The following is a 23,328-nucleotide window of genomic DNA, read 5'->3' as shown; positions in this document are numbered from 1 at the left end:
AAGAAAACAGTTGCTAAGTTTTAAGTCTAATGAGTAGCTATTCTTTTGGCTAAAAATATCAAAAAGTATAACAAATATGGTGAGAGTAAAGCTGTCATAACTGGAAAATTTTAACAACCATGAATACACCCTTCCCTTCTTTTATACAGTTTGTCCAAGAAACAGGAATCCCTGAAAGGTGATGATACAAAGGTCAAACTTAGATGTCAAGACACTAGGGGAGAGAGACAAGATGGTAGTCACAAGCCACAAACAGATTTAATAAATAATATAAAGAGAGGTATTAACCTAGCTATGAGTTTACTCATTTTCAAATTTCTGTCCATTTTAGATGAAAGTGGGTTTCTATTTCCTTTAGAGATGAATTACCTCCATCTATGCCCTTGATGCCAGCACTCTCCTCCAATCATCTTTCAGAGCTGGTTTCAACTCTGTTCTTTTCCTTCTTGCTGTTTTAATCATTTCATCTCCACTGCCCCCTCCCCCCAAGACCCTTCCTCAATTCTACTCCTGCAAGCCCCCATCCTATCATCTCCCTATTAATCAGTATTTTTCCCAAAGGACTAGTACACTATTTGTCTACGTATACTCTTTTAGTTACCACTCAAGTCACTGCCAGGGACTATATTCTTTGAAACTACTCTTACCAAATCTAATAACTTCGTTCATGTCTCACCCCACAGGCTTAAAACCACCCTTCAGTCTGTGCTAATGCTTTTTAAAAAATCTCTTCTATTGTTCTTTGACTGATCTTGCAAACTCTCTGTGGTCTTCCTTTTTACAATTTCCTTCAAAACAATGGACGCTAATTTCCTGCATATGGCCTGACTTCTAGAGATGCAACATCTCCAAGTCGTCGCTGTCTGCTGAACATGGATATCCTACCAGCAATGCAAATACACCTCCCAAACAAGACTTTTATCACCTCTAACTTCCTACTGCCCACCATCAAACCTGCTGTTCTTCCTGTGTTCTAGATATCACCAGATTCCCAATCAAACAAACACAGATATCCAGGCACAAAATTCCAGAGATCTCAATTTTTTATGTTCCTCTAATTGCCAACATACCTTTTAAATCAAAGTGTTGTATTCACCCTTAAATCTGTCCTCTTATTTCCTTACCCTGTCCCTCCACTAGATAAGATGACAACAACTTAATTGAACAACATCCAATGAATTTTTTGGGACAACATCCTCTCACCTAGACACAGAGACTCCACTATTTTTTCTATTTCCAATCACTTCTTCCTATTGCTCCCAAGGATATCTTTAAATATGATACTCTTGTTATGTTACATCCACTTTGTTGCTCAAAATCTTACAGAATATTTAAGGGGTTTCTTTTGGTTTTTTTTTTTTTTTTTTTTTTTTTTTTGTGGTACACGGGCCTCTCACTGTTGTGGCCTCTCCTGTTGCGGAGCACAGGCTCCGGACACACAGTCTCAGTGGCCATGGCTCATGGGCCCAAGCTGCTCTGCGGCATGTGGGATCTTCCTGGACCAGGGCACGAACCCGTGTTCCCTGCATCGGCAGGCGGACTCTCAACCACTGCACCACCAGGGAAGCCCTTAAGGTTTTTTTTCTTTTTTTAAAAAAAAAAAAAGCCAATTAAAACTTCAAATTCTGGCTGTGGTCCATATATTTAAAGAGTATGCAACAACTTTTCCCCATAATGTTCTCCAGTTCCCAAGATACAATACACTGTGCCCTAACTTGAAAATGACCTATCCTGTATTTTTCTTTCTGTTCTATAACTTAGCTTATTCTGTCCTCATCACCTGGAATGCTCTCTACACTTCTAGCATAATGAATTCCTGTTTACTGTTTTTTTCTCAAAACTTCACCTCTAATAAACCTCTTCCATCTACTTGTCCTCAATTCCTCAGTACAATGACAAAATCTTTTTTTACAGTTTGCATTGATTTTTCAGTCCTAAATTATGTATTTTCCACCTTCATAGTATATACACTTTTCAGATGCAAGTGATCATTATTTTACTGAAAATTTTTGTAGCATGGTGAGTTACACATAGAATGTGCTCAGTGAATATGCATTGAATGGAACTGAATGTCAGGGGGCTGTGTAAGAATAATTCCAAAAGTGTGGAATGGATTAGTATAGACATACAAGATCAAAAGAGTGATCAAACAATGTGGACTACATTGGTGAAAGAGCATTCCTGTGGGATAGTAATTGAGCTGCACCTTGTATAACCAGTAGAATCTGATAAACTGATTAGAAAAGAGAGGAAGTTACAGAGTGATAATAACACATGAAAAGGAACAGAAAAAAATGGAATAGTGTATGTTTGGGAACAGGAAGTAGATATATGAGTTAGAACCCAACATTTTTATTTGTGAAATAATAGGGCATAAAGTTGGGAAAGGAAAAGAGCCCAGTGGTGGGAGAACAGAATTGCAAGGCTGAGGTTTGTAAAGTTTTATCCAGCAGACACTGGGCAGCCATTAAAAACTGTACACAAGTCACGAGAAAAGGAAACAGGAGCAATTATTTATCCTATGATGGTAACAATAAAGAAAGGGTTTATGTGCTAATTAACAATGACAGCATTGATCATTCCAGAAACTTTGTAGGACTTTTCTAGAAGCACAGTTTCTCAACAGACTTCTAATCTCTGTACTCATTTCTATAGCTTTAAGTAGTCAATTTACAAGTGCTATGAATATTTTTTACAGGATCAAAGGTGTATGTTAGTCACTTAGCATTTTCATCTGGTCAATTCAAGGATCCATTCTGAACTTTACCTATTTAACTGTTTGATATTTCAATATCAGACTTAAAGTATCAATATTATATCATCCACTTTATTTTGTATTTTAAAGTCAGGATGACCCACAAATCACTTATGTTCAATTGTTAAGACATAATATTTGTCTGATGGATAGTAAAGAGACAACCTGAAAAGCTAGGGAAACCCTACAGAGCAACTGATCTTGCTTGGATGTGTGGGGAATAAATAAAAGGGGATAAAGGGAAAATGACTCTAAAAGATTAAGACTTTGTTAACTATTAAGCTTATGCCTCTAAACATTAGGAGATAAATAGCAATGCCCTGCATAACTTTAAAAAATAAGTCTTTTTTTGTAGCTTAAGTCCTAACAAAAGACTGTAAGCAATAAATCAACAGTCTGGGATTTTGCGATTCATTTTAAAACATTTCTGGGGGAATCACTAAAGATCCCTGAATTTTTCTTTTCTAAAACCTCAACCTATAAATTAGACTATCTCACAGATCTGATTGAGACCTTAAAAGTCTCCTCAATTATTTGTAGTGAGGTGGATGGACTTAGAGTCTGTCATACAGAGTGAAGTAAGTCAGAAAGAGAAAAACAAATACTGTATGCTAACACATATATATGGAATCTAAAAATTAAAAAAAAAAAGGTTCTGAAGAACCTAGGGGCAGGACAGGAATAAAGATGCAGACGTAGAGAATGGACTTGAGGACACGGGGAGGGGAAGGGTAAGCTGGGACGAAGTGAGAGAGTGGCATGGACATATATACACTACCAAATGTAAAATAGGTAGCTAGTGGGAAGCAGCCACATAGCACAGGGAGATCAGCTCAGTGCTTTGTGACCACCTAGAGGGATGGGATGGGGAAGGTGGGAGGGAGATGCAAGAGGGAGGAGATATGGGGATATACGTATATGTATAGCTGATTCACTTTGTTATACAGCAGAAACTAACACACCATTGTAAAGCAATTATACTCCAATAAAGATGTTAAAAAAAGAAGTGTCCTCAAGTAGTCGGGTAATATGCACGGTAATTTCAAAAGTGATCATGAAACTGATCCGGTTTTTGAAGCCTTATTATAGGTAAATGTGATTAGCAACATTTAGAAAAAGGGAGTGGTTTCTTTCTTTAATAGATATATAGAATTAAAATTAAACTACACAGCTTGCCAAAATTAATATATATGAACCATGGCTCAAGACTAAAGAACTATCAGATCATCAAGAGTTCTCCTTGAATTCAATGAATAATGAAGAGATATAAGGAAAGTCACTTGGATTCTTTAGTTTTCTCAACTGTAAAATAAAGGAGTTGAATTAGATGAATCTTAAGCCTTCTTCTTCTTTTTTTTTTTTTTTGTGGTACGTGGGCCTCCCACTGTTGCGGCCTCTCCCGTTGCGGCGCACAGGTTCCAGACGCACAGGCCCAGCGGCCATGGCTCACGGGCCCAGCTGCTCCACGGCATGTGGGATCTTCCTGGACCGGGGCACGAACCCACGTCCCCTGCATCGGCAGGCAGACTCTCAACCACTGTGCCACCAGGGAAGCCCTTAAGGCTCTTTTAAGCTAACATATTCCATCAGTCACTACAGTACGGAAATGCATGTTGAGTAGACACCCTTGCTTCCTTATTTTGGCAATGCACTAACAGGGCAGAACCCCTCTAATAAAGCAGAATGACTACGTAGGTAATATACAGAAAGACAAGGGTAAACATGCAAAAGACGTATACTTTCCAGCCTTAATATGCAAATGAAGTATATTTTTCACCCTTAATATAAGAGAGTATAAGAGAGGTGCAACTTACAGGCAACAACGATTTAGGGAGAAAGATAAAACAACAGTACACATGTTACTCATATTATTTAATTTCTTTTAATTTTATATTGATTACCTATGTCTCAAGAAAATATTGCATATATAACATTAAATTTCTAAACCTTTAAGCTTGTTTATCAAATTTTGATATCATTTTGCCAACATTCTTTCTCTCTCTAAAATTACACAACCACATGTGAATTTATGAATCATGCTTAATTTAATGAGAAGTTATCTCTGAGATATTTACTTGATGCCTCCTTTTCACTGTAGTATCTCTTAAGAATACTCTTACGTAAGAGTACTTAAGTAATATCTCTTCAGTTCTCTCTCATTCTATACTGTCTGTTTTAAGCCCCACTAAATATTTTACAACTCAAATCCTAAATTAGAATTAAGATATTATATTGTTATTCTGGAGTGTCATGTTATAACACACTGAATTTGAATGGTAGATTACTTCTGCCAATATTCCAAAATATCTCACACTATCTCTCTTAAGAGAGAACAGGAAGAAGGTCTGCTGGAATGGTAATGACGACTTCAGGGAAGAGAGCTTAGGAACATGGCTGCAAGAGCCGGAGCATTTCATGCTATTCCTCAATGTTAAATACGACAAAAAAGTTTCATCTTGAAAAGCTTAACTTGATATAAGACTTTATTCTTTATTTTATCAGTAGCATGAATTTGCTTGCACCAAATTTATTACCATTCTGATAAGGAATATAATTAATTGGAAATAAACAAGTGCAATTTCATCTAAGATGTATGGTGCATTGTATGATTACAGCATGAACAAATTCTGATAATAGTAAGCTTTCTGAACCCCACTGGATAAAGATTTAAAGTACAGTGTGCAGTTTCAGGTTTAAGTTTGAATGCCAATGGGAATCATGTACTGTTTAACATGATATCCTATGTATTAAAATATATGAAAAATCTGGTTATTTAGAAATATCTTTAAGTGAATATATTGCTGCATGAATGGTGCCAGTAATAAAATTTGATTCTATAATTTGTCAATCATGAGCATAACAAATAACTCATTTGCCTAATGAAAATTACAAATGTAAAAAATTTAACTTCAGAAAGAAGAGAAAGAAAAACGAATTGCAGATAGAACTCAGTAAAAACACATGGACGTGGCTTCCCTGGTGGCGCAGTGGTTGAGAGTCCGCCTGCCGATGCAGGGGACACGGGTTTGTGCCCTGGTCCGGGAGGATCCCACATGCCGCGGAGCGGCTAGGCCCGTGAGCCATGGCCGCTGAGCCTGCGCGTCCGGAGCCTGTACTCCGCAACGGGAGAGGCTGCAACAGTGAGAGGCCCGCGTACCGTAAAAACAACAACAACAACAACAACAAAACATGGACATTCTTTTACATAGTTGATCTTTTAGCTATGTATGTGTATGTATGTTTGTATATGTGCGTGTGGTCATGAGCTGTGAAAATGTATACACTAGGATGACTTTTTTTTTGTGCCTTTCACTTATTATTATGCTACAATAAATGATGTGGAAATATACAAGGAACAGAAATACAAATAATAAACACAGAGTACACATTTTATCAGTGATGTTTAGAAATATGCAAGAACTATAGAGTGAACTGTTAGAAGTTAATACAGATTATATTTCATATTTGTAGAGACTATCACTAATAGCTCATTACAATAACTTTAAATGTGAAAGGAAAAATACAGTCTTCAAATGGGCAACATAAATTCACATTATTGCCACATACATATTCTAGTGTGTGTATCAATTTAGTTGATGAAAAATATATTAACAACAACAAAACCAGATAACTAAATAAATAATCCTTTCATCAGCCCCTGATTTCTGCCATACTAATGCTTTGGTGAATCATCAAGGGGAGTAAATTATTCATTATAAATTTCAAAGAGGAGTCCCCATTGAAAAAGCTCTGCTACTGGTCCTTCTTGGAACCAACATCAAGAGAATTCATGGCAGTCTCAAATATTGCAATAAAATAAAAGGTGAGAGGCAATCACTCAGGAGAGGTGTCTAGAATGAACTGAGCTCTGGGAGCTACATCCCAGCTGAGTAAGGTGTGTAAAGATAATTATTAATATCTTGAGTTATACTAGGAAAGAAAAAGATTAATCAAGGAGTTGCATGCAAATGTCAGTCAAGGTTTTAAAAACAGAAACCTTTATTCTACTTGCAATGGAGAATCTGGAAGGTTTTTAACAGTAGCTCTAAACATGGTCACTATATTATAGCTTATGGCATTAACAAAATCAGCTGTAATATAGGTGTTTGAAATGTTTGATTATCTTAAGGTTTATTTTAAATCAAAGGATCTAGCACAATACCAATCCCATCGTAATAGTGAATATAAACTACTCAAAATGAACATGATGAATTAAGAAATCTGATTTTTACTGCTTCAACATAAATTTAAAATTTTACTAACACAACTTTGCATTAATAGCAAAGAGTTAAATCTTGCAATATAGGTTTTATATAGAAAGGACTCTCCAAAAATTGTTATCCCGGGTTAACTGTCTCTAGCTTGTTAGTTAAAATGATCAATGCTACTAATACGTAGTAATTTATCTCTAATTCTCGGTTAATCTCTGCCAATACATTTATAAAAGAGAAGGGAAGAAATAATTGGAGATAATCTGGCACTGCCACATGTATCTCCTAATTTCCTATCTTCACGTGTTCTGGTTGGATACAGACAATTGAGAGCACAATCACTTTTCTTAACATTCTTTAGCCATGATTTTCCTTGACTGCCTGAGGACATCATTTAGCTCTGGTGAGGCAGGGTTCTTTTTCTTTCACTTAGCTTAACAAATCAGAAAACATTTGGATAACTGATTTTTGTGAGGGAAGAAGTCAGTGTTCAACTTAAATTAATGAATATAAAGACTTTCCTCTCAGGAAGAAACATTTCCATCTGTTCTGGTCATGGCATAAGGTGATGCCCAAAGCCCCTTAGTGTTAATACCAAGTGCATATTTAAATTTATGTCAAACAGAATTGCCTCTTTGGTCCAAGCAAGAGCATATTGATGATATTAAAGATACTGACTCAAACACCTACTGCACACTTCCTATGTGTTAGTCATCATGCTAAGTACTTTTTGGGGATCAAATGTAATCCCTGTACCACCCTATGAGACAGATACTATTATTGTCCTAATTTTACAGATTGAGAGCATGAGGCTAAAAGAGGTCAAGTAATTTGCCTGATATTCAATCTAGAAAGCTGATTCCAGAGCCCATGGGACAGAGTATTTGGTACTGGGCAGAATTTATGTAAAGCCTAAAAAGAGAGATGAATTTGGTACAGAAAATAAGAGATTCTTAAAACTGTCACTATCCCCTTTTCCTTTTTTCTTCCAATCCACAATTCCTATCTAAATAAAACATTCAGGAGTCAGTCACAACAGAATCAAGATCTGTAGGGGAAAAGATGACAATGTGGTCAATATAATTTAATCTGAATGTGATATAAAACTGCTAGACCAAGACCAGCCACGTCTTATTTTTAATTTATAGGTCCAACAAATTTTGTTCACTAAGATATGCATTTAACCCAGTGGTAAATGTTTTGAAATTAAGATCCAGAAGACAAAGACTCTGAGCATTCTCATAATTGCCTTAGCACTTAGAGCTAACAGGCAGAGTCCTATGTAAAATAGTATTCACATAGGTGCAAAAACCTATAGGCAAGACTAACAATAATATTATCTGCAGGTAGGTGCTAATAAGGCCATTCAGGCAGATGAGGTGTCAACAAGGTCTACTTCTTGAGGAGTGAACTTGGGTTGCTACTGTGTGGCAGGGAAACCAAAGGTTGTGAAATTTAGGACCTTGACAGAATTAGCCACTTGTAAAGCTGTTTGATATATCAGGGAAAAAAGAAAGGCACCAATTCCATTACTAAAGTTTGAAAGAAAAGTAAAATAAGTGAAGATTTTTCCAGATTAGAGTTAAATATACATCATTTGAAAAAATTGGGGGTGAAAAGCAAGTATCGAAAAGAAATCTCTTACAGTGATGCTCACTTACACTCATCTTCTTGTCTTTTAAAGCCAGAACTTAATGCTTTTTCCTATAAAATTCAAACTTATAATAAGAGTATTAAATTGTTACTCTTAGAATATTAAATGTACAACCTCTGGAGCCCAAACATTTCTTTCAAAAAAAACAGGAAATAGAATTTAAGATTACAATTTTTAGGTAGACATGATGTGAGTACAACTACTACTGCCCAGTACTGCAGTGAATTAGTAGAGGCACAATAAACATAATCTATTAGTGAGTTCATAAAAGGGTCTCTACTGTTCAACAACATGATAATAAGGAGGCACAATACTTAGATGATGGCCAACATCTTATGGCTACTTCCAGACAAAAACACCAGAAAATACTCCTTTGAAATATATTTTCATTGCATCTTTGGTTAGGAACCTGACACCATAAATACCTGAAAGAAGATGATATGATGGAGAGCTTTTGACATCTGTTTAATCTCAACTATGTAACATTACTATTTCTTTAAGATAATTTGGGCTTTAACCTACATTTGGTAATTGTAAGTGGCTTTCCTCCCCTGAGATTTATAGTACTTTACTTCAGGCTTGTTAATAAACTTATAGGAGAGAGGGGGTAAAATTAATTTAATCTGCCACTTTAGAACACATGCCTGAAAATTTTGTTTTTTTATTTGTGAAGGTTGATCAATCATGGAAGTAATATGTGTGATATTAAGTTAATCCATTGATAGGGCATTATGTAAGGTCTCTTAAGAATTTAGAAAACTATTACAATGGTTCACAATTTATTATAAATGTGAGGTATATAGATTATAAAGGGACGGGGCTGGTTTTAGATACACCTATCTATCCTTTCTATACCTTTGTTCCTTCCATCCCACCAGTAATCTCATGGTGCTCAGACTTAGTCAAGTACCACCCCAGCATACTAGTACTTATAAAACTTAACAAATACTAAGAGAGAGAGCCATGACCATCACACAGAAACTGTCAACTATGAATAACAAATAGTATTTGTTTTAGTTTGCATCTTGGTTTTAAATCACATTATGTAGCCATTTTAGCTTGCGGAAAGTTTAATATAATCAATAAAGGAAATAAGCACCTACTTAGTATTTAATGTTCCCCTTGTGTTGTGAAGTCAAGAGCCATCATTTGCAAAGTCACTCAGTGACTAATTTGAAGTATTAAGTTTGGTGCACTGCAGGGATGGAAAACACCTGATCCATGCACTGCCATGCTCTCTCCCTCCACCAACCACAGCAGACCTTACTAATTTATCCTGTTGTTCTTTCTGTCTTGGAGACTAACTGCAGTCTCAGACACGTGTCACAACCTCAGACTCCTGTTCAACACTGCATTCAAGGCAGCCATGAACAATGTGGCATACCTCTGGAAAGACCAATACATTGGTGATCACAAACTTGGGCTATAGATTCAGGCTTGCCATTGAGGAACTGCAGGGCACCTGTGAGCCATTCATTTAATTTCTCCATTGTTTGTTTTTATTCTGAAAACGTTTCAGTGAAAATATAAAGATCTGTTGCTGTAGATCTATTTTTCCATCAGGGGAGTAGAGACTAATTTTTTTAAATGGTAGGAGTAGATTTACATAAAGAACAAACACTATTATTGGTTAAGCTATCTCACTCTTCAGTCTAAAGAAAACAATTTTTCCATTGAAATTATTTTAGGAAAAAGTGTTACCAGTTAAGAATACTGCCTGTTCCATTTTTAATGCACTATTTTTTTAAGAATAATTTTGAATGAATCTTCTTTACTAAGTTAAAATATAGTTATTTTTGAAGTGTAACTTAAATTTATTTTCTTCAAAACATACAGAGAAAACCTAGAAATTAAGATTATTTTAGTCTTTCACATAAATTTACATAATTTCAGCAAACCTTAACACTGCTTTTTAATTTTTGCTAGTTTTTCAAATGTTATTATTGTAAAAAAAAGCTTAGGAGGGCAAACACTTTAGAATGAAAATGAATGAAATCCCAAACTAGATAATTTCAGATCATTATGAAACCTAATTTCATGTGCAAAATTTATTACCAATCCCCTGCGTTCACTATTTCCATAAAATAGTACATTATTGCTGTTTCCATTTCCATTTTTGTTTTGCATCTAACATTTTAAAAATGTTTAAAGTTTATATATTTTCCACAAAGAAGAGCATCCCATGTTAATCTGACACTATTTTTATTGAGAAAAATCTTTCTTTTTTTCAACTAAGGTATGAAATTATATATTTCTTCTTCATTCAGGAAGACACTGATTATTTGTCTATGAGTCTTAATTATGTTGTGTTCTACCAATCATAAATTAGGAAATATTATGTATATGGTAGTAAAAAAATAAGTTTTGGATGAGTCAATTTAAGAATATTCTAGACCATGGAAACTAAAAAAGTACATCAATTCTTAAGGAAACAAGCAAAAATTCTATATATGACTTACAAATTTAGAGATTCCTTAGGAATACAGGTAGTAACCATGGTAAATAGAAACATGAAGTTGCTCTATTTAAAAATTCTTGAACAGCCACTTCAGGACTGTTATTCATTTCCAAGGTTAACCAGTATGTGAACTGGGTCATGGAAGCAATTTTCATTGGATACTATAGTCTAAAGAGACAAATTACACTTTAGTGACAGAATATGTAAAAAGAGGCCTTGGCATATTTATATGGTAACTTGCAGAACATGGAACAGGAACTTTTCCCTAAAATATGTATTGTATCTATCCATAGTCTCAATGCACTTATTTTATGCATATCAATACCATCTCATCAAATTATTCCTAAATCTGTTCAAGAAAAGTGTAGTGGCTCAAGAAAAGTACAGAGGTGAAAAAGCCATATGCTCTCATATATATAAGGTAAACTTTAAGGCCATCAACTCACAGAAACTGTGAACTGTATGTATATCTGATGAAACATAATTGAAGCAAGAATATAAGAAGTAACAGAAAACAAACTAATAACATCTGTGCCTTAACATTAGTCATCTCTTGATCATCTGCATCAATGGAAGGTAGTGGCTGATAGAAAATCACAGACCATCTCTATAGCAGGGTTGGGTCTATGGCCTTGTGCATAGTAGCTGAATTACTAATTGCCCAGTGTAACTTACTGCAAATGTGTTGTGAGGATGCCCATCACCAGAAGAGTGGCCACAGACACATAATTTTGTTTCTGGAAGCAATTCCTAGATTAAACAAAGAGAATCAGGAGTTGGCTTTTTTTTTTTTTCCAATCTTAAGGCTTAACGCTAATAATGTACATTATCATTTAAGAAAATATTATTTGGATTATTATGTTGGTAGGTTGACCTAGGCAAGACTACTCCACCTTTGTCTCACAGCTAATAATAGTATTAAATAAAATGGAAAAAACAGGAATAATTTGGTAGATGTTAATTTGAATATTTGAACATACGAAATAACCACTAACCAAAAATTATCGATCATCTACCAGGATATTGACTTAGGAGCCTCACTTCCCACTTCTAAGCTAAAATTATGGCCAATGTTTATTAATAAATATTCCTATAGCTTTAAATGGTACTGTGATTTTAGAGTATGGGATGCTATTTGTCCCTAAAACTTTATCTCTTTTTGAAAAAGCTAACTGTTGACTTGTAGTCAATTATAACCAATATGAATGAACATAAATCCTGTCTTGTCATGAAATGTGAGAACAATCACAAGAATCCCTTTAAATAAACTGCCTTGGCTCTGCATTACTATAACACAAATATTGCCATTAAATACATATTTAAGACTATGGAGCTAAACTCAGTAATCTCTGTTAAAACCTGTCGAATTGTGTCATTTGTATTGAAAATTACTCTATACACTCAAATGAATAGTTTGTATTTTTATCTGTAAAAGCAAAGTGATTATTTATTGATAAATGACATGGAATGTCATTTTTTACCTAAGTAGCATTAGACATTTCAAAAGATTTTGTCTGAAGGGCAAAAGGATTACACTGCATTTGAGTAGACCATGTGACAACACATCCTTAGACTTCATGTATGATATGAAAGGATGATCCCCATTCATAAGATACACAAGGGAAATTATATCAGAAAACAAGAAAATCAAGGAGGGATGTGGTAGGGGTGTCAGGGAGTATTTGTAGTGGTTTGATGCATGTAAATATTACATCTTATAAATAATTCTTTTCAAATACATCTCTGAAGTTCAGGGGATCTGTTTGAGAAATGGATTGTACATGCTTTACATGACTATATGCCATTTTCTTCAAGATAAGAGCAACATTAATTTAAACAAAAAAAAATGGCTTCCAAAATATTCTTTCCCTTCAATTTCCTATGAAGAAGTATGTCACCTGACGCTGGCAGATGAGGATGAAGAAAAAACGTTCAAGTTATATTTTACTGTCAGAATCCAACAAACACTTTTTCATCTAAATTATTTTGTCAACAGCCTTGTAGTACCCTTGCTAACCTTATTTGGCACCAGTGCATAATTAGATACACAGGGGTGTGACTCCAATTGAAGGTGTTGGCATTGAAGCACTCTGTGAAAATATTAACTATGAGGTTAACTACAATTTTCTCTTCTTTAATTAAATGCACATGGTACTAATGAGGTAACCTACTGTTCCTTGATAGCACTAATTAGCTAAGAGGAGAGTACACTCTCACACTGCAATTTAAACCTAAAAATAAGGTTGAAATATGCTAATTGCAGGCAATTTAAAACAGTACAAGTTGAAGAACTAGTCATAATAAGAGAAACTGACTGCTTTACAGCTAGGCAGCTGTAACTTTGGTTAAAATCAAAACAAGCCACACGATTTTTGGACTGCTATTTAAGGAGGTCATAAGCATCCTAAAAAAAAGGAAATGAAATGCTACTCCGTACCACAGCAATGAACCAGATTAACAAAAAATCCTCAGGTCGACACTCATCTACCTAAAACCAAAAATCAGTGAGCATCGTGAGAACTCCAAAGGTGCCACGACACTATATTCAGTACTGAAAATGAAACTTCATAAATAAGCAACATCACCTTAAGCTCTTTCAAGAGCACCCAAATTAAATATTGTACTTTGTGTCTAACGTAGACAAAACATGTCAGGTGCTGAAGATTTGCCATCCCAATCACAGAGTCTGAAGGGAGGATACAGAGACAATTAAGAAACAGGACATTTCCAGACCAGGTACAAGTACATTGATAAAAATACACAAAAGATGCTATGAAATAAAATGCTGTAGGCATCATTTAAAGGATAGAGGTGCCAAAATTGTCAGAAGGATTTCATTATAAGAAGGAGATTTTTGCTACATTTCTTCTACAGATTAGAGCTCTGTGATGGGAGTAGCCTGAAGCTTCACTGTGAGAGAGAATATTCTCCATTCTCAGCTCAAATGACTCAGAAACATAATTTCAGTAAATCTAAGTATAATCCAAACATATCTTCTTTAATTGTCTCAAACATTTCCCCAGTATGATTCTAACTGATAACCACTGAGATAACTTTGACATAAAACAAGATTCTGAAGCACCTTCTGAAGCCATGACATATTTTTGTTCATCAGAAACTTTATTTAACCAAAGCAATCATTGCCTGACAATGCCAAATCATTCCTGTTACCATAGATAAAAATACAGCACATTGGGCTTCCCTGGTGGCGCAGTGGTTGAGAGTCCGCCTGCCGATGCAGGGGACATGGGTTCGTGCCCCGGTCCGGGAAGAGCCCACATGCTGTGGAGCGGCTAGGCCCGTGAGCCATGGCCGCTGAGCCTGCACGTCCGGAGCCTGTGCTCCACAACAGGAGAGGCCACAACAGTGAGAGGCCCGCGTACCGCCAAAAAAAAATAAAATAAAAATACAGCACATTAAAATGATACTGTCATTAATCTATCCTTAGGGACAAAAGAGATAGGACTGTCCCACACTAAGGATGCACAGTGACATTTCTGCCCTGTCATTTTGCATGCAAAATTATAAGATATATACAGTTTAAATAATCAAAAGAGTTGAGCAAGGACTAGAAATAGAGTTAAAAAGCAAAATTTATGAAAAGAGAAAGTCAACTTAATCTTATGTTTACTGAAGAACAATACCCTGGGAAAAAGCAAACCATTTGAAAGGCACAGGTTTTTAAGTAACTCCCAACTAATAACTCCAGGAGTTAAAAGTATGTGAGAATAAACTTTGCACTGCCATTAGCCCATCATCATGTCTTGCCAAAAAGCCTGGTTGAAGAAACTGCTTTGAAAAACCCACCCAGCTTCTTCTCCTGGCTGTCCTAGAGCTTTCTACAACAGAAGGAGACAGAATGTTGGCAAGAGACGCACTAATCAACCTCCGACCAACCATGCTTGAACAGATCCATGAAGCTGCAGGTCATTGAAGGAGTAGCAAGGCGAATGAAATCAGACAGTCATTTAGAAATGGGTCTCCTGGAGGAAGCCTGACATAATCCAGCAAATCACAGGGAAACACAACGTGAATCGATGTTTTAAGTGTTTGCATCTGTTTCAAATAAGCACCAAAGAACCTTTTAACAGTGAAAAGGCCAGGACAGTGTACTGGAATGGGCTTTCAACATTAACTTCAGAGGGAAACTATTCTTCCGTTAAATATGGATCATTGCAATTTTCTGTTAAAACAATAAAGACTTCAGTGTTCAGTGTTGGAAATAAGAATACTAGCTCTGGAGACAGTCTGCCAGGGTTCAGATCCTGACTCAACACTTACTAGTAGTGTGACCTTGAGCAAGTCACTTTGCTCTTCTGGCCTCTCTCTCTAGAAAGGGGGTAGTAAGTAACAACGTCCTAGGGTTGTTAAATATACTGATTTATAAAGTACTTAGAATAGTGCTGGTACCCATATACTTAATGTTTCTTAGCTATGTAGTTAATATGTACTAGCTATCATTATTGCTTCAGAACATTCAATTTCTTTCAAATAAAAAATTATTAAAGTTCTACTGTGTATAAAACACACTGTAAAGGATGCAAAGATTCCCAAGACATTCTGTCTGCATTCAAATAGCTTTCTGTATCCTATTGGACTTCATGATACAAATCAAAGCCTCTTCCATATGAATAAAAAATATTTTTTCTCTTTAGAAACCTTGTGTGGCAAAGCAAAAAGTTAATATGAGGGTGTCTGCATTCAGTGATAAGTTGAAGTGACTTCTAAGAAATAATATAATTTTTGCAAAGTTGATGAAGGTATATTTTCATAGAAAAATAGGAAAGTATTATATATTGATCTTTCCTAACAAATGAAAATATTTTTAAATTATAATTTTTCTTGAAGCTGGCTGAAAATGGGATCAAATTTTTAACATGTTTAAAACTTTAGTGTCTTATAAAATTTGGGGTAAAATGATATCTGAATGGAAGAGTGATCTACATTTTAAAGGTGCCAAAATTTTAAAATAGTGTTCGGCCAGTCAAGAAATGTGGATACTCTTGACCTAGTATGAAACAGGAATAAAATTAAACGGTTAACTGGCCTTTCCTCCACTCTAACTGTTCTGTTTGTTGGCTTGGTTGGCTATCTTTAGGCCGTTCATCACATCTGATGGAGACTGTCCCAGGGACAGTGTGGCCAGAGTTGTGTCAGGGTGATATGTGTTGGCTTTGCAAATTCAAATTACTTCGTCTATCCCCAGCCCACCTCTGAAAAACAGACTAAAAGCTGCGTAGCCCTGACACAAGAGGTGAAGAAAAGAGAACTGCTGTCTGGCAAACATTATTTCATAAGACCAGTGGATCTGAGTAGGTGGTATATTGTTTGGTGACTCCAAACAGTATAGAGTCAACCTTGTTGACTCCAGTCAACGAGATGCAGGGACCATGTACCCCACAGGACCAAACCAACATGAGCACATGTCCGAAGACTCTTCATTCTTCATTCTGAATAAGGAGTAAGTCCTGCCTTACTTCCTTCTGTGGCACTGACTACAAAATCCATATGATATTGAGGAGAATAGGGTGCAGCCATTAAAGAGTCACTTCGCAGAGAAAGAAAATAGAGCCCAGGGAGCTGAAATTATTTACAGAAGCTCATGCTTTTATTTATTTTTTAAGGCTGCTGTGCATCACAATAGCCTACTGGAACAGGTTCTCAAACATTAGCATGTAAGGGAATGTCTGGATGAACTGTTATAATTGAAAATTCTACACTTCTAGGGACTCAGAGTCAAAAGATCTGAGATAGGGCCCATGAATATGCATTTTAACAAGCATCTTGGTGACTGTGATTTAGAGCTTCCATGATTACACTTTGAGAAATATTGTCTTCTGTGTTCAGGATATTTGTGGGACAGGTAATTTCTCATTCTTTTATTCCATTACTCAGTCAGTGAACACATTTCAGTACCTACTGTGTGCTATAAATTATGTTAGCCATGTGGATATAAAAATGAATGAAAATTGTCCTTGGTTTCAGAGGAGAGCGGGAGGAAAAGCCTTGTAAACTAGGATACAACTAAGTAAGTGCCATTTGCATCTTGAACCCTTTGACACTCCATTAACGTCAAGAATGGCCTCCTCAGAAAAAAATTTAATTGCATAAAATAAAATGTAAGAAGTTAGAAAGGAAATCAGTTACATTGAAATTCAGTTTTCAAAATATTTAAAAAGCCACAGTTGTGAAATATTAATAAATGTGCTTCTTTGTAAATACATTAAGTAATAAGATACAATGTCAGGTTTAATAACCACTATAATTTTTAAGTAGTAATAAGCATAACTAATATTTCTAGATATTTTTGCCAACAGATGAAAACATCTGTAATTCTTTTTGAGGACAATGTCACAGATACTGCCAATACTATTGTGGTTTGTTACCTACATTCATAATAGAAGAAAATATGAAGTTTTAATTAGAAGTGAAAGTGAGAATACTTTTTCCTCCATTCATATTCATAGACCTCCTGAATTCTACCCATGGATCCTAGGTTGAGCCTCAACATTAGAGAGAAATGTATTGTTGAAGAGGTAAAAAGTACAGTTCCATTGTACTGGAAGAATGTATTAAGAATGAGGAATTTATTACTCGAAAAAGAAAGACGTGGAAAGGAAGGAAGGGAGAATCCAGAAGATTTAGAATTGTACTTGAGAAATGTGATCATGGGGGTATGGGCTGGAGTGTGGTGTGGATGAGGACGGGGGTGAGAGAGAAGACTGCAAAGCTGGGACTATGAAAAGTTCTGCCCATCAGACAAAGGGAATTTCTCTCATGTCCTGAGGTAAAGGGCAGGAGCAAATTTTCTTTTAAGGAGACAAGAGAAAAGCATGAGGGTGTGGGCTTAGACTGGAATTGGGAAAAACTGGTAGCTGGTAGCCTAAGATGCCCAAAGGTTCACCAGAGAGTTATTGATGGTCTGGGCTGAATGAAGAGCAGTGTAAGTAAGAACAGGATACTCAATTTGAGGAGAGGCTAACTTCGGAGGATTTGAAGACTACCTGAGTGATAGAAAGAGTGAAGGATAAGGGACACTGGGAGTAGGCTGTGATGTCACCAGCAAGATAAGAGGATGCAAGAAAAAATGGTTTTTAAGGAATACAGAAGAATGTGCTTTAACTGAAAATACTAGAAATAGTACACTAGAGCTTACTGCAGGACATCCAGGTAGTTATTTCTAGCAAACATTTGAGTATAGCATAAGCCTCAAGTTCAGGAGACAAGGCAAGATATATAGAGATCTGAGACCTTATGTGGTGGTGACTCCACAGGAAGTGGATAAGTTCTGTCACTGAGATCATCTAAAGGAATGGTTCTCAACCTGTGCCATGTGCTAGCATCACTTAGGGGGCTTTGAGTCAATACTGATGCTGGGCTCCACCGCCTTCAGCTTCTGATTGTATTAGGTTAGGATGGCGCTCAGGCACCTCAGGTAATGATAATGTGCAGCCAGAGTTTAGCACCACTGATATAACAATTGAACATAAAAAGTTATGGACAGAGGGCTTCCCTGGTTGCGCAGTGGTTGAGAGTCCGCCTGCCGATGCAGGGGACACGGGTTCGTGCCCCGGTCTGGGAAGATCCCACATGCCACCGAGCGGCTGGGCCCGTGAAACATGGCTGCTGAGCCTGCGCGTCCGGAGCCTGTGCTCTGCAACGGGAGAGGCCCCAACAGTGAGAGGCCCGCGTACGGCAAAAAAAAAAAAAAAAAAAAAAAAAAAAAGTTATGGACAGAGATGAGGAAAGCCACCAAATTCAGAGGCCTGGTGTCAAATGTCTCAAGTGTTCTTACAGGGTCTAGTAGGGTGGGACTTTGACTTGAATACAACTCTCAGAGGTTGTCAGTGATACTCAAAAGCAGAATGGGAGTGGTGATAGAGACATAATATAATAAGTTAAAGAAGGAATAGAGATTGAAGGGTAACCAATTCTTGCCCAAAGTTTAATGATGAAGGAAAGGAGTGGGTTAGGAAGATTGCCTGATATAAAACAAAGGTTCAAATAAGATTTTGTTTTGTGGGTGTTTGGTTTTTAAAGACAGGAAGACTCACAGAAAATGGGAGACTGAAGATACAGGAAAGCAGCTGTGAGGCTGACATGACAAGGTCGTAGGAAAGGCCAGGCAGGGCAGGTATCAAGTTGGCCTTGGAGAAAAGATCTCACTGTGATACAAAAGGGCATAAAGAGAGGTGCCAATATGAGTTTGTTTTAGGAGTGGAGATGAGAGAGGCAGAGGGAGATCTTACTTGGTAGCCTCTAAATTCTATCTCTGAAGTAGGAGACGAAGTCACTGGGAATAGGAGCTTGGTGTGAGATGTAGGAGCTGAAAGGGGACAGTTAAGGCAGGAAGCTGGCGTAGGGAGGGGGGAGTGAGGAGTTTAAAAACGATTGCTAAACAGTGATGAAGGCTAAGGTGAAGTTGTGGACTCAATACTGCCTGATACTGTCATTTTCTGTAGGAATATCCAGTAGCTTGCTTGGGAATAGGAGTAAGGAAAGCCACAGTTTGGAGAATGGAGAGCAAGGTCAGAGTGAACAATACAAAATAGCAAGAGTTTCTTTAATGTCATCGTTAATCATGGGATACAGTTGGATCAGGAAGCCATGTAGGTGGGCAGCGGGCATGGTGATGTGGAGAGGATGACAAGGAAGAGCGGTGCTTATGATCAGAATGGGGATTCCTTAGGTCTACTAACTCAGATTGATTTTAAAAAATTGGTCCAAGGACATACAGAATATTGTTGAAGGTACTGATTATTAAAAGTTTATAATTTTCTTCTTGTTTTCTTCATGGATCAGTGTAAATTTTTTTTTTTTTTTTTTTTTTTTGCGGTACGCGAGCCTCTCACTGTTGTCGCCTCTCCCGTTGCGGAGCACAGGCTCCAGACGCGCAGGCTCAGCGGCCATGGCTCACGGGCCCAGCCGCTCCGTGGCATGTGGGATCTTCCCGGACTGGGGCACGAACCTGTGTCCCCTGCATCGACAGGTGGACTCTCAACCACTGTGCCACCAGGGAAGCCCCAGTGTAAATTTTTAAAAATAGTATATTTTCTTTTCCTTGCTAAACATGCCAAATTATACCATTCACTGGTAACAAACGCAACATGAAAGTCTAAATTTATGAAATTAAATTAGGGCTTCCTGTTTCCTTAATTATTCAAAATAAAAATGTAGTTAAGGTTGTATTTATGTAAACAGAAAGAGAACTCATCTAAAATAAATTTGATTTTTATATAATCCTTAGGAATATATGTATTAGTGAATCTGAATGTACAAATGTGTTACTAGGTGCTATTTCCCTACAGTTCCCTATTGCCTTGTGTTTCCTTACTGTTGAAAGAGTAGAGTTCTTTGAGAAAAAAACTATTGTCGAGACCATGCTACAATCTTGTAGCAAACCAGCCCAGTGACTACAGAGGATATCTGTTGATCTTCTCTACCTGGAATCTATTCCTCTTTTTGCTAACAACACCAAAGTTTTTCTTGGGGGACCATCCCCATTCTGCACCCCAGCTCCCAACATCATATGCAAATTGGTAGGACTGGCTCAAGGGTAGGTGGCTGCTACAAATAGGCCAATCAGATTCCCTCTCTCAATAACTGATTCTTGAGAATAATAAACAGGAATTCATCCAACCTTATGCTGGGACCCCACAGAGCCTGTCCAACGATCTTGCTTTTGCTTCTTATCTTTCTGTGACCAGATTTTTGTTTCATTTTTCCTTGTATTTTGTGACCAATTCTGTATCTTTGAACAGATCCCACTTTTTTGTTTAAGTTTTATGTGTATTTCTGTGACTTGAAGCCGGAGAAATAAACTAACAAGAATACTTCAAAATGTTTCAATCAATGATCTCACTGCCAAAATTAGGATTAAATTTTGATAGCCTTTAAATTAAGTTTTGGAGCAAATTTTAGGTTATAAGCCAAAGACAAAAGAGACAAAAGATAAGGCTGGAAGTCATGATCTTGGCTACCTCATGTTTTACTAGTTGCAAAATTAAGTGAAGTAATCACAAATTGCTGTCATAATGTCAGCTTTTTAAATCTTTTCCTCTCCTAAAATGTCAGCTTGTATAATCAGACTTTCTATTCTGCAAAACACAGTTTAATATACAAAAATGGCAAAATAAAACATTAGGTTAAATTTAAAAATATCTGCACAGGTACATTTATTAATGTATTGATTCTTGATGGGCATTAGGATTTTTATTTTTATCATAATTTAAGATTACATACTCATTTGTTTTTCCTTGTTCAACAGATTCTAAATTATTTCCTTTCTTTTCTTTAAAAAAGAAAGGGTAGGTAAACACTAGCAAAGAAAGTTTAGTGATGGCTATTGTCTCAATCCACATACCACATAGTTGGAAGATTTGAGATTTTAAAGTACTTAATATTAATCAATTAAATCACTGACATTTCTAAAATAAATTTGATCCCCATTTCACAGCTTAAAAGAATTGAAGAATTAACAAAGATTACACAATATAACAGTGTCGAACTCAGATTTTTCACCCTGGTTTTCGTCAATCCCCTTCTTATTCACCTCAGAAAGCTGACATCGTAACTGGCACTAATTGGCACCCTTGTTAGAAACCTCAGCAGAGGAGCCAGGAATAGAAAAGACATGGACACCTCTCATCCACAGAGCCCAGCTGTCTGCAGAGGTGAAGCTGAGCTCAAGGATGGGGCAGATGACCCGGTGCCGTCTGTGAGAAGAATAAGACCTACACCTGTCCACTGACTACTTAGACAACTTGAATCTCCAGGGACGTTAATTAAGTATCTTTCATGCGCCTAAAGTCATTGGAAAACAAAAGATGCCTGTAGTGCTCCTACAAGTGATGTACTTATTACATTTTAAGAGGAGATGAAGACAGCAGTCAACAGACACTTCCGGCATGAGATACTCATGCAGAGTACTGGTAGAATATTCTATTTTTGTTCTATGCTTGTTTGCTTTGTTCAAGAGAATATGTTAAGCTCTTCTTAAAAAAAAAAATAAAACAGGGAGCTGGATTTCTCATGATCATCTGGAGAATGGAAGACAGTATTTTAAGTTATACAGTAATTACTTAGATAAAGAAGATGGATTCTATGCATAGGATTTTCCCCCTGGGTATACTGGGGCTAGGCAGAAGTAGCTTATGCTCACATAAGAGTAATAGTCCTTAGGTTTCTGCTCTTTTTTTGCTGTAGTCAAAAGAAAATACAGATGTCTCTTGTTGCCTTAAGGAGGTTAGGTGAAGTAGTAGAAGGTAAGAAACACGCCCGGGTAAAACAACTTTCCTTATTGAATGAGAAAGCATTAAGAAGTGGATGGTGTACAGGACATGTAGGTACTTGAAGCTACCTGTTGATGATGGGGGGCTACTGACTGACTGTAGTTCGTTCAGTATTTTATTCACCAAAGATTTAATGACCATCTAGTCGCCACTTACAGTAAAGGGTCTGACTCCATTTCTTATTTGACTGTTGACTTTTTAGGCCTTAACCTCCCTTTACTCTATGGTTCCACATCTGGGCAGAAAACTTGTGCATGCACCTCCACCTTTGCCACTGGAGGAAAATTTAAAACACTTGTTCAAGGGATCTTTTCCCCAGCTCGCCCCATAGCCATTATACAGACCCAGCCTACACCCTCTACTATCCCAAACCAGCTTGGACCTGCTTGTGCCCCATTGGTTCTCCCCCGGCATCTCCCATGTGAGTAATCAAATTTCTCTCAAATTCTCTTGGTGTGTTGAGTGTCATCAGCTACGACATCTAAACTAAATTTTGGGTGGGGTTCTCTCTCACTTCTGCAGGATACCATGGAAAACTACTTACTAGGTTAAGAATGGGGATGCAAGGTTAAGTAGGAGTCCCTAACCCAAAGAGGTTAGAGACAAATCAGGAAGACAAACTACTAGTGAAGGGTATCATAATAAGTGCTATGACAGATAGATGCGCAGGGTTCTATGGGAGTATAGAGGAAGGGTACTTAGTACTTACATGGCAGACAGTGGATAGCAAAGTATTTTAGACTAGGTGATAATAAATGGACATCAGTATACAAATGTGTGTGAGGTGGGGGTAGGTGGAAAGCATTCAAGACCAAAGAAGCAGCCATTATGAAGGCTTGAAGGTATAGGGGTTCCTGCATCATTCAGAGAAACACTGATAGTCCAGCAAGGTCAGAGAAAAGAGTGCTACGCAAGAGAGGGTGGCAGGGATGGAGACAGAGAGTCAGAAGCCAGATCTT

General features: G+C 36.9%; 1 protein-coding gene across 7 annotated transcripts in view; it reads right to left on the bottom strand.

The window, feature by feature from the left end:
* FOXP2 (forkhead box P2) overlaps window positions 1-23,328 on the bottom strand; it is a 545,321-nt gene that overhangs the window by 115,480 nt on the left and 406,513 nt on the right. For 4 of the 7 annotated variants that reach the window (XM_060108608.1, XM_060108610.1, XM_060108609.1 and 1 more), the window contains one exon: window positions 11,754-11,828. The exons of the other annotated variants lie outside the window; for them this stretch is intronic. In XM_060108608.1, coding sequence (XP_059964591.1) covers window positions 11,754-11,828 — 75 coding nt within the window. The remainder of the gene's footprint in view (window positions 1-11,753; window positions 11,829-23,328) is intronic. 7 annotated transcript variants of the gene reach the window in all.

The sequence above is a fragment of the Mesoplodon densirostris genome, chromosome 9 (genome assembly GCF_025265405.1).
Source record: "Mesoplodon densirostris isolate mMesDen1 chromosome 9, mMesDen1 primary haplotype, whole genome shotgun sequence".
Lineage (NCBI taxonomy): Eukaryota > Metazoa > Chordata > Mammalia > Artiodactyla > Ziphiidae > Mesoplodon > Mesoplodon densirostris.
The sequence above is the reverse complement of the archived record's forward strand: the minus strand, read 5'-3'. Positions and strand labels throughout refer to the sequence as shown.